The sequence below is a fragment of the Anastrepha ludens genome, chromosome 3, assembly GCF_028408465.1.
Source record: "Anastrepha ludens isolate Willacy chromosome 3, idAnaLude1.1, whole genome shotgun sequence".
NCBI classification, from domain to species: Eukaryota; Metazoa; Arthropoda; class Insecta; order Diptera; family Tephritidae; genus Anastrepha; species Anastrepha ludens.
In genome coordinates this window covers 35,676,336-35,688,596 of record NC_071499.1, presented here as the reverse complement: position 1 = coordinate 35,688,596, position 12,261 = coordinate 35,676,336, and the positions used below count along the sequence as shown (strand labels likewise).

The window sequence follows — 12,261 nt, the reverse complement described above, 5'->3', positions numbered from 1 at the left end:
GAATATTTAAAAAAAACCTCATCAAAAAATATTAGAGACTGCATCAGTTATCATGCAGACTGTGCCGGAAAAAGTAGTTTCGAGAAAAACAAGTTTAAACTTTCAAGTGAAAACGAAGGAAAATTTACCTGTGCGCATCAAACTCTCGTCGGGCAGTTACATTTTCTACCATAACTTTGTATCTGTATAGGGAATTTTTACAATCGACTTCCACAGAAATACGCCTAAAACTATAAAGAATAATATTCTGTAAAAAAAATCGATTTTTTGAAAATTCTAAACGTACATACATATGTAACCCCGTAAGTTGTATTTCAGTTTTTCAATTAATTTTCAGAGAAAATGAAAATGATATTTGCCAACACTACTCTCCACTCACATTTTGAAGTTTATAAGTGAAATACAAAAGAAAATTATATTTTATATATTTTTATTCTCCTTACATTTACTGAGCTTTCGCGTGAATAATACTCAATTAAATACCTAAGCAGGATTTGAAGATTCTCTAAAAAATTGCAATGGAGCTCAAGTCTATATTCAGAATCGTCGAGCTGGTAAGCAAATTGCCGCTTTTATTGACCGAACACAAATTTCAATATTTCAAATTCTCCAGATAATAGCTATTGTTCTGCTGATTATTTGGTATGTGTTGGGCATGTATGCATACAGATATATGCTCGTTTGTGGCACTGTTTTTGGATTCGTCATAATTACTGCTGTGTTAGTGGGCCGTAAGTGACACTTTTTTCAATCCTCTTGGCACCAGTTTTTCAATTCTTCCATTATAGTAAATTTAATATTTTTAATATTTAATTTTAATAATTTCTTTTACAGTTGAATTTGCTGATTTCGAACCCGTTTTGGCTTTCTCAATCATTGGTGGTATTTTATTTATTATTTGTGGTGGCATAGTTATCGGCACGATGCCCAGCTATGGCGACGGAAGAGTCACTTGTATAATCGCAGCGGCTCTATTCTTTTGTAATGGTATCCTGTTTATATTTGATTTCGTTATGGAAATTAAGAAATAATTCGAAATCTGTTGGCTGTATGCATGTAAATGTTATTGCGAAAAATTTAATATACTTGTACAAAGATTTTATCATCCTGAGAAAAAGATTTGAAATTATACAGTCTGTGTCAAAAAAAGGAACCGCGTTTATGCATGAAGTATAAAAGATATGTATGTATTTAACATTTTTTTCACATGAAAGTGTGTACAAAATTACGAGTCGCAGTTACTCAATAAGCCGTGTAGTCTCCATCGTTGTCGAGTATAGCCTGGCATCTTCTCGGCATGCTTTGAACCCGCTTTCTTGCATACCTCGTCGACAAAGAGGACCAGATTTTGCGAACTTGAGGCACGAGTTGCCTTAAATCGTAGACTGGCTTTCCGGCAAGATGCGTGTTTATAATTCCTCACGCATTTTTAATGGAGTTGGCGGCTGGGGACTGGGAAGGCCAGTACAATACTGCGGCGCCGTTTGCTGGTTTTGAGAGCAATGGTTTTGATGATGTGGGACGGTAGGATATGTTCGCCTCCTCCAGTCGACGTTCGATGGTGTTGATACTCACATCTATTCCTTTTTTAGCAAGAACTGATCGTGCTTGGTGTAGCACAAAGAAGGGTCCCGCTTAAAAAGTTGGACGAGCACTTTATGCTCCTTTTTTGTTGTCCCTCGCTTCAAATCGCGCTCGGAAAAGTCATAAACATTTTTGTACACTTTATACCAGGCCCGTGCGCACTGGGTTGAACCCTGCATCTTAAATCAAGTAACGAAAATGGTAACCTGGCCATACTGGTCACGAATTGTTCTAATATGACGTCACTCATTGTCAAATTCGCTAAGAGCAAAGTAGTGAAACCACAATAGGCGCCATCTCATTATTCTTTTCCTCGCTGTTTTCATCCACGCTACATTTGGTGTATCGATTTTCGTATTAAGAAGAGTTCTCTCCATAGAGCGATAATCTGCTTTATCAAAGGGGCGTTCAATATTTAAGGGAGCACATAAAACAATTTTCCTAAAATTTACAGGTTTCTCTATTCTTTTTACAACATAGTGAAGTGCTCCTTCCGTGGATTTTCCTTTATTATATGAAGAGCCACTAATCTTTCCATAGGTTTTAGGAGATAAGTTGAAATACTAAATCGTATGTACGGCGGCCGTTGTAGCCGAATGGATTGGTGCGAGACTAATATTCGGAATGCAGAGAGAACGTACGTTCGAATCTTCGTAAAACACTTAAATGAAGAAAACATTTTTTTTAATAGCGGTCGCCCCTCGGCTGACAATGACAAACCTCCGAGCGTATTTCTGTCTTGAAAAAGCCCCTCATAAAAAATATCAGCCGTTCGGAGTCGGCTTGAAACTGTAGGTCCTTCCATTTGTGGAACAATATCAGGACGCACGCCACAAATAGGAGGAGGACCTTGGCCAAACACATAGACATAGTGCAGCGAATAAAGATCTAGCGACTGCGTAGGGTGGTTGATTCCACTTCATCCTCCATACAGCTAACGCAAAAAGGACTCGAAATAATTCCGAATCTCATGGCATGTATACCTCGCGGATAGTGCCCCGTGAGGATGCGGACGAAATTGGAGAGATGACATTTTGTTATCCCTCGAACGCCTCCCATCAAAACATTTCCAGAAGGACTTTGTGACCTTACACGTTCGTGTACTTGCCCAGCGCTCGCTGTTGGTGCAAACCCCATCCTTCCAGGAGTGGAGCGCAGGTTGTCAAGGCTATCCCGATCCTTTCCTTTCGCGGGCATACCACCTCACAGGTCCCTTGTCTGGCCAACTCGTCGGCTTCGCAGTTTCCAGCAATGTCACTATGACTAGGTACCCAAATTATCTTTATATTGAAGAATTCTGATGCAATCGAGATAGAGACCAGGCATTCCCTGACCGGTTTCGAATGCACCATAATAGAGCCTAGGGCCCTAATTGCCGCTTGGCTATCGGAGTAAATATTAACTTCTTAACAGTTATTACGCAAGTAAGTAGCCAATCAGCTGCTTCTTTAATTGCGGCCATCTCTGCTTGGAACACACTGCAGGAATCCAGTAACCTGAATTTGAGTCTGATGTGGAGCTCTTTGCAGAAAACTCCTCCTCCAACCCTACCATCCAAATTCGAGCCATCCGTGAATAGGTTAACCAGGCCCTGTCCCTAATTGTAGCCCCCGGTCCACTTCTCCCTTGATGGAATATGGATGGAAAAAGTTCCGCTTGGACTAAGCGAGGGCACACACTGATCTGTCAACGGGGGGATGAACTTAAAGTTTCTGAGGATGCTTGAGTGCCCATATGTGAGATTGAGCTTATAGCACAAACCTCTCAGCCTGATTGCGGTACGTGCAGTGGCAATTCTGCCTGAGATGTCTATAGGTACCACATTTAGCATTACATTAAGCGCTAGAGTAGGAGTAGTTAGTGAACGTATGTAACGCCTTAAATAAAAAAATGTAATAGGTATACCACATTCCTATAAATGGACTATAAGCAGAAATTAATTTTTCTTCGACTCAAAGAACTAGTCTTCAGACCGAATTTTAAACCTTCAACGATTTATAAGATTTACAATGGAAAACCTGGGGTTACTACATGCACCCGGTGGTTGGTTTCTCTTCATTCTCCGAAAACTTCTATCAAATAAATGGTTGTGTACCACTCAGAATTGACTGTTTTAAGTTTCTCTATTTGCGCAATTGCGACTCGACCTGATTTTCCGAAAAAACAAGCGACCATTCGCTTTGAGGTGCTCCTTCCGCATACAAATTTGTATTCAGCTCGGAACACCCATAGTCTCGTTTGCTATTTTGTTTCCGGTACACATTTGTAGATCCAAGATTTTTCACTTGTTACGATGTCATAGAAGTGAAATTGTCAAATTATGTAGCAGCCAACGAGAACGAATCTTCATGGCGTCCAAATGTTTATGGAAGATTTAATTGTATCTCGTCATCTGTCACTTGATAATCTTGCGTTATCGATTGACGCACAGCATCGATGGTATCGGAGATAACAAACGTTTTAATCTAGAGGTACGCCACAAATAGGAGGAGAAGCTCGGCTAAACACCCAAAAAGGCGCATTCATTAAAGGTGATGGCACAAGACCAACAACAATGTCAAGCAAAGTATTGAGCAACTAGAAAAAAATAATGAATTCGCCTTGTTTCATTCTGGGCTGACAGACACGTGGACCCGGTGAAAGAAAAAACCACCTTTAATAGATTCGTCTTGAGAATAAGGCAGCACCATTTATGTGCCAGAAAGATACCGAAGAATAAGAGAAACAAATCGCTGAATCAGACTATTCTACATCACAGCAATGCAAGCTTTCACACAGCTTAAATGGAATGGAATTGATGCATCGTCCCTCTCCGGTATATTCTTGGTATCCAGGCATCCAGAGGAAAGAAGTAGCCTCGAAAATTAGTTTAAGCACCTTAGCTTCACAGACAATATTTGGGAAAACAATAATATTTTCGACTCTACAGGGTCCGGCAGTCGAAGTGTGGCCAATTAAAAAGGCCTTAAATTTAGTTTGGAAAATTACTTTTATTCAATTCAAAGTAAAAAATATGTGAAAATAATACAAAACTAAGAATCAATTTTCTTTTGCTCGAAATGACTACCTTTTGCCTTGATTACGGCCTTGAGACGGTACAGAAACGAATCGCAAGCTGCCCGAATGTTACTTGCAGGTGTTTTGGCCCACTCGCGAGGAATGGCTTTTTTCAGCGCCTCGAAACTGGTGAATCTTTTAGTTTGGACCTTGCTCCCGAAAATGGGCCAAAGAGAATAATCCATCGGCTTCACGTCTGGTGAGTTTGAGAGCCATTGGGTGGAGGTTCGAAGTTCGGAACGTTGTTTTTTAGGCATTCTTGGTTCACTCGAGCTTTGTGAGACGGTGCGGCCGAATCCTGTTGAAACGTCCATGGTTTTCCACCAAAATGTTTGTCTGTCCACGGCTTCGAAGCAACCTCCAGAATACTTTCCCGATAATACTTCGCATTTACCTTGACGCCAGGCTCGATGAAAACGATTGGACAGCGCTCATCTGCGGTTACACCGGCCCAAGCCATTACCTGTGCCGGGTAATTCCTTCTGGTGGCCAATCGATGACTCAAATTCTCGTATGAACCGTCGGTCGAATAAACCCTATCATTTTGGAATTTTACGAAGGGGTCAATTTGAAACATTTTCTCGTCAAAAAGCACAATATTCGGAAATTGACCGCTTTCGGCCAAGCGAAGCAACTCCTCCACTCTCTCAAGTCTGACTTGTTGTTGCTTTGATTGCTTTGATGTGAGATCATTCGTCTTTTGGATCTTGTAAGACTTGACTTTGACATCATTTTTTCGGTATGCGGCGGATGCTACGGTCAGATATTTTCAATTCTTTCGCCATTTGATAGGCCCTTCGTCTGGGATTTCGCTCAAGTCGCTTATTCCCTTTTTGAACCATTTCACGTGACGTTGCAGGTTTTTGATGACTACCTCCATGAGGTTTCGCGATGCTAACAGTATCATTGTAACGAGTAATGGTGCGATAAACAAAAACTTTATTTACTTTAAGGTGCTCGAGCTCACGAGCAATCGCTGGTTTTGATTGTCCAGTCAAATATAATGCAATTACACTATGACGTTTCAAATCCATTACTGGTTTTCTTTTTTTGCGTTTACTCTCGGCGAAGTGCTTCCGTGCGCTTGTAAACAATACTCTGGACTGTCATTTAGTCAACTAACAAACAGCTGATGTCCGTGCATCAGCTGCGCGAGCGGTCTGAAGTTTGTTACACCTTCGAGTGCCGGACTCTGTAAATACTTGAGTTTACTTGTACATCTCATAGACTTAAGTGCTACCGATAACATTTTCAATGTGGTTGTCGTTAACGCTTTTCGTGTCGGTTGGGCGAGAGGAGCGCGATATTTGTGTTTTTTATGATTTTTAGAAAATTTCTTGTAGACATTTCATAGAGATTATTATTTCTTGAGCTGCTTTGAGTCGATGCACGTCACTACTTATCAATCGTTAGAGTTGAATGCTCCACTAAACCGTAAAAAATTCTAAAGACTTCAGTATACTATTAACTCCTCGCTAGCTCCCATCTACCATGCCAGAACGACCAAGCCCTCATTTGGTAATATTTAATCCCACACAGATAACGACTTAAGTGTTTACGGAAGTTATACTTTGATTACAATAATCAAATGTGATTGGATTTTTTTTTTAATTAAGCAGTGTAACACTTCAAATCACACGCTTCGGATTCCTGCTTCAAGTGTAAAATAAGTGATTTTCCTACTGCACTCCAGCGTTATCAGCCAACCATAGGAAGAGGAAGCATACATGTAGTGCTAGGCGTTACATACTGGTCAAAGCGAGGGCACAAACAAAAAAGGGCAAAAGTTCTACAAAAGTAAATATCAAATCAAGATATGTAATCGTAATCAGGTGGAGAATTTGCAAAATTAAAAATATACGATTTTTTATTGTGAAATGATATTTTCGTTCAATCGGACGCAAGATATCTCCATACATCCACATATTTGTACATAAACGGTGATACAAAAGCAAGTTTTCTTTAAAAAAAATAAAACGAATAAATTTTAAAATGTATTGGTATTAAAAGTATATTCTGGCTTTGTTATGTAGGGAACACGACTTGAAATTAAAATTTGAAATTTGAAAAAGGCGAACCAAGAAGCACCGAAAAAATGGTAACTCCTAAAACACTCAGTCCAAAAACTCCTTTGTGTTCAAAGCTTCAGAAAATAAAAGGATTGATCGTCAAGGAGGAAAGGAGAGAGGTGACAGAGAGAAATAGATAGGATAGAATAGAGACAGAGACAGCTAGTCCTGTCAGATATTTCCGACTTCTTTGGCAAATTTGAAAACATTCTCCAGTTTGAGGCACACAACCTGATTTCTGCGGCTCCATCAGACGCCTAACAAAATTTTCCTAGACTTGGTTGGCAGTTTGTGACCTCTTTGAACACAAGGTCTGTGCAATCTTCACTGTGTGGTTCTGAATCGGATCATTTAGGGCATCCACAAAAAAATCTATCTCAGTCTAACTATCTGTCCCCTGACTGTTGTTAAAGTGGACTTGCACAATTTATTACTCAGAGAAGCGCAAAAGAGATATACCTCCATTTCTTCGTGTGCTATTTCGAAATCCCTTTGGCCCCAATACAATAGACGGAGGACTCAGAAAGTCCTGGGGACTCCAAGCCAGTCAATTTCCAAACTCATAGCTGTTTTCACCGGTCATTGGACGAATGACATACACACGGAAAAACTAGATTTACCATTTAATCCCCATTGCAAAAGCTGTGAGGACGTTTCAGAGCAGGATACTGTTGATAATTTTCTGTGCAAATGTCCGGGTTTGGCAGCTAGACGATTAAGGTCACTGGGTGTTCCTTTCTTCGACAGCCTGCGGCAGTGCTCAAAACTAAATTCCATCAATTTTCTCCATTACATCAACAGCTCTGGCTGGCTGTAGATAACTCCCTGTTGGAGGTCTCATATTGATATCGAAACGGCGCTTTAGTGCTACATTGGGAGTGCTAGAGTGGCACTTCAACCATTTCCCCTACCTACCTAATATGAATTCTGAGGCTACCAATTGATATCGCCAGTCGGCTCATAACACTACTAGCGAACTTAACGCGCTGAATCAGTAGCGTATTAGGCTCTTTAGCATTGACATACCACTTCAGAAAACAAGGTTCATTCAGAGCCATTTAAACTCAAGTTCACGAAATTTCGGTAGCATTTAGCAATCAAAGATCACGGCGAGTGGTGGATAAGATGGAACGACGAGCTAGATCAACAGATAAAGGGCCAAAATGTTATATTGTACGTTACATCAAAGCGCAGCGGTTAAGATGGCTGGGTCACATTACAAGAATGGACGGGACGAGGGCGCAGAAGAAAATCGTAGAAGCCAGAGCCTTCAACACTAGGGCAAGAAGAAGGTCGATAACAGAATGGACCGACGAACTAGAGGACGACAGCAAGAAACTTAGTATAACGAACTGGAAAAAAGTCGCAAGCGTTCAAGACGTATGGAGGTCCCTCGTGCAGCAGACCAAAGCTCACAAAGAGCTGTAGAGCCAAAAGATGATGATGATTTAGAGTTCTCCAAAAGGGCTTTTGTCTGTGCCGTCTGTGTAGAAGCATAAGACTGCATGGCAATCACGTGAGGATGTTTCGTTTCCCAGATGCAGAAATTACTATATATCTATCAAAATATGAAAATTAAATGAAAATACATCTTGGGAAAGTTAATTTTTCAGTCAGAAACCACAACTCAACTCTCACATCCACAATCAACTCGATTTTCTCTGAGCCCGAGAAGGGATAAAAAAGGTCCCGTTTTTTAGGTGAGTCAATTCAGCGTTATAATCGGAAAATGTGAGATCTTTCCTCAAGATTTCAATTAGGGTGTTGCGAGAGGATGTATTGAGATGCTATTCGTCGATTATGGTGCGCACACTCGGCATCAACAAGCTCACTGTACTGACTGTGGAGTCAGTGAGCTTGATGCATGGTGAAGAGATTTCAAAGATGAGCTCTTTAACAGGCTGTTATTCGGCTCTGAGCGAATTTGACAGAATCAGCTGTTGGGATGGCGTTGGCTGAGATTGTGTTGGTGATATACGAAAGAAAATCAACCAATGACACTTCGTTGCCATCTGAATAACGACGGATTGGGGGAGTGTGTGAATCTGTGTAAAATGATCATGCAGAATTCGACTGCCGTATCCCCAAGTGACGTGGCAGCGAAAGATCTCCTCACAATTTTCTTTTGATGATCCCTCCAGCCCATAGGCCACACCAAACGGTTATTTTCATTGACTGTTCTTGAATGGCTTCGAGTTGCTCTTTAACCCACATACGACAATTTTGCTTATCGACGTAGCCATTAAGCCAAAAATGGGCCACATCGCCGAACACCATGAAAACGCGCGATGAACAGTTTTCACAGAGCGTCGATTTTCGTAATTCAATTTTACGATTTTGAAACGATGTTGAGGCGTAAGATTTTCCTTGATGAAAAGTTAATGAATACTGAAAAAAATAGAGATAAATACCTATGAAATGATACTTTTTTTTCAATTTCAAACGTTTATTAGCAAAAAATGGTTATAAATTTAATCTTCAAAATAATAGCCATCGCTAGCGACAGATTTTTTCCATTTCTCAGACAATTTGTAGATGCCGCGCCAAAAAAATGTATCGTCTTTGGCCGCAAACCAGTCATCGAGCCATTTTTTGACTTCTTCGTAAGAATTGAACCGCTGCTCGGAAAGTGCGTGGCCCATCGATAATCGAAAGGCGCCAAGTCTGGTGAGTAAGCCGCAAGGACCAGCGGTTCCCAATCATACGTCTCCATTAATTCCCTAGTCGCTCTTGTTCGATGTGGCGGTGCATTGTCACATTGTCAGTTCATGCGGCACCCATCTTCCGACTTTTAAAATCATGCCCATGTTTTTCAAACGTTTGGAAATGGTTTTTTGGGTCCCTCCCCACTGCTCTGCCATCATTTCTTGCGTTTGACCATCATCTTCATCCAACAATGCTTGCAATTCGGTGTCCTCAAACTTTTTCGGTGGCCGGCCACGGTCGTCGTTCACCACTTCGGAATTTTTCAAACCACCTGAAGCACTGTGCTGTACTTAGAAGCATGTCCACCATAAGCTTCTACAAGCATTTGATGAGCTTGAGAAGCGTTTTTCTTCAATAGATAACAGAAAACCAACGATGTCCGCAAATCGTAGTTTGAAGGCACGAAACTCGACATTTTTAAGAGCGACAAAAATGCATTGTTGTGTGAAACGTAACAAACAATGAACTGAATATTATTGACAAATGACAGACGAAAAAAACAAGACATTTGGGAAGGTTTAAAAATACTCCTAGCGACATCTACGGACTAATAGCTGAAAGTCTCATTTCATAGGTATCTACCGTATTTAGTTTGATCTGTCAAAAACCCCCTATTGGAAAAGTACTTCCAATCTGCTCACCCTTTATATCTCGATTTTGATCTTCTTCAACGCTCTCTCTTACAGCAACAATATTTTTAATAGAAAGGCTGAGACTAGTAAGCGTACTGGCTTTTTCACTTTGAATCGGGAGCCACTGAACGTAAATTTTTGGATGCACTTTTCTATTCCTGTTCCATTGCGGAATTGCTTAGAACCATCGAAAATATTCACAATTTGCCGTAATGTAGTTTTAGCAGATCCCCTATTCGCGGAGTGGGTTACAATTATTTGTAAAATATTTTCGAGCGAAATCGAACTCATTTTAGGAAATTCCAGATTTTCTATTTCACATTTGCCAAAAGACGTGCAATCGAGTTGTGGCAGCTGCCTAATTAAAATACTGCTAAAAAATAACCTCGAACTTGAAAGATCCTGTTCAGAAATGCATAGTTGCCTATGATATGTGACGTTTAAAGATTTTCGCAAGCATTTTGTATTTCTGGCAGTTCTCTGTTTGAGGCACTTTCGAAGCCAAGTGTTTATAAAAAAGTATTAATTAAATTAACGGCGCTACTGTAACTATAATAAGATTATATCAATTTTGTTTCTTTCACTTCACTACTACTTCTGTTAGCGCACGTATCCACACACACACACACATGCATGCATATAGACGTATGTACATACTTGGGTATATCTTTTTCATATGCTTATCAGGTGTATGCTGCTGTCGCTCCATGTTTGGTTTTATCTACGAGTATGAATTAGTTCTTTTTTGCACATCAATTCTCGTTTTTTGTTAGAAAAAACAGCTAAGTAAATATTTGCGTCAAAGTTTACGTTTTAAGTACTCAAGAAAATATATTATACCTGGGCACATACATATATACGTACACTCATAGAAACATATACATATACATATGTACATACTTGTACATACCTACCTCTGTGTAGGTATGAATAAATGTACTTGGAGACTTTAGAAAGCGCAACCTACTTGTGATTCAAACATTCACTTCCACAGAAAATTCGCTGTTATGAAACAAGATTTAATTATTCTAAACTAAAAACTTCTGCTTTGCAAACAGCGAATTGCTTCATGTGCAGAAGTCGTGTGCAAGTGGCGAAAGTATGCAGCTGGAAATAATATTTTCAGTCAAACAGCTCATAACTTCCCACTTCGGTTAAGTGTCCTCTGGGTATGAACGAAACTCCCATCGAGCTATAAAGTGTGCAGGCGAGCATTGCTGATCACTCTGTGACGTATTTGACTTAAAGGCGAACCAGGGTTTGCAGCGCCTGTGTGACCACCGATAGCACATCCCCATTTTTTTTTTTTTATCCGAAGGGGGAATCTTACATAGATACCGTTAATATAGACGGCATGCACGATTCATACTAATCGTTAAGGGTGCACCTCATTCGGGACCACGCAGAGTCAGTTTTACTACTAAACTGGACTTGCAAAACAGTAAACTCTAAACCCTAATTTCGACCTCTGTAGCTTTAGTTTGCCCTGCGGTACCACCGTTTAAGCATTGCATCGCAGGGCCAAGCTAGCCATTAGGGCTCCTCATTTATATTTCTGTCTCCGTCTACCCTTCATTACTTCTTTGTCTTCTTTCTCTACTGCGTTCCCATTCCTTTTTCCACAGTTCATGTAACGCATTTGCGGACCATTCCTTCATCTTGATCCACACCAACTTCGACTGCAGCATGTGATCTACAATGTTGCCCGGGGTTATTCTTTCTTTTATGATTTCTTCAATGCACATTATTTCAGATGCGTATCTCGGGCAGGAGAAGAAAACATGTTCCACGTTCTCACTACCGTTGCCGCAGATTAGCTGCGTCCTCGTGGCCGAGTCTTTGGAGATACTCTCTATAGCATCCATGTCCCATTAGGAACTGTGTGAGGTAGTAATCTCTGTCACGATGTCCTCTTTCAACCCAAGCCTGCACGCTTCTGATAAGTTTATGCGTCCATCTCTCTTTTGTCGCTAGGTCCCAGCGATTTTGCCAATCAATTATGCTCTCCCGTCTTTCTTCTTTACGCTCTTCCACCGTTAGTCGCCTGTTTAGCCTTTTGGCTTTGTCGTACACTCTACCCAGTGCAAAGGCCATTATATCTGGTGGCATGATACCCGATATGACACATACTGCACAGGCAACTCTAAGGGAAAAACTATTTCAGCCTAAAATAAGTCTAAAAACTATTTCAACCTTCTTCGCGTATGTTTTCT

At 40.5% G+C, this 12,261-nt stretch overlaps 1 protein-coding gene across 1 annotated transcript; it reads left to right on the top strand.

Moving 5' to 3' along the window:
* Positions 1–400: 400 nt before the first annotated feature.
* Positions 401–1,135, top strand: LOC128856354 (uncharacterized). The gene is made up of 3 exons (XM_054091652.1): positions 401–554; positions 614–731; positions 835–1,135. Exons 1-3 carry the CDS (start codon positions 519–521, stop codon positions 1,029–1,031), a joined length of 351 nt encoding a protein of 116 aa, XP_053947627.1. The 5' UTR covers positions 401–518; the 3' UTR covers positions 1,032–1,135.
* The last annotated feature ends 11,126 nt before the right edge of the window (positions 1,136–12,261 follow it).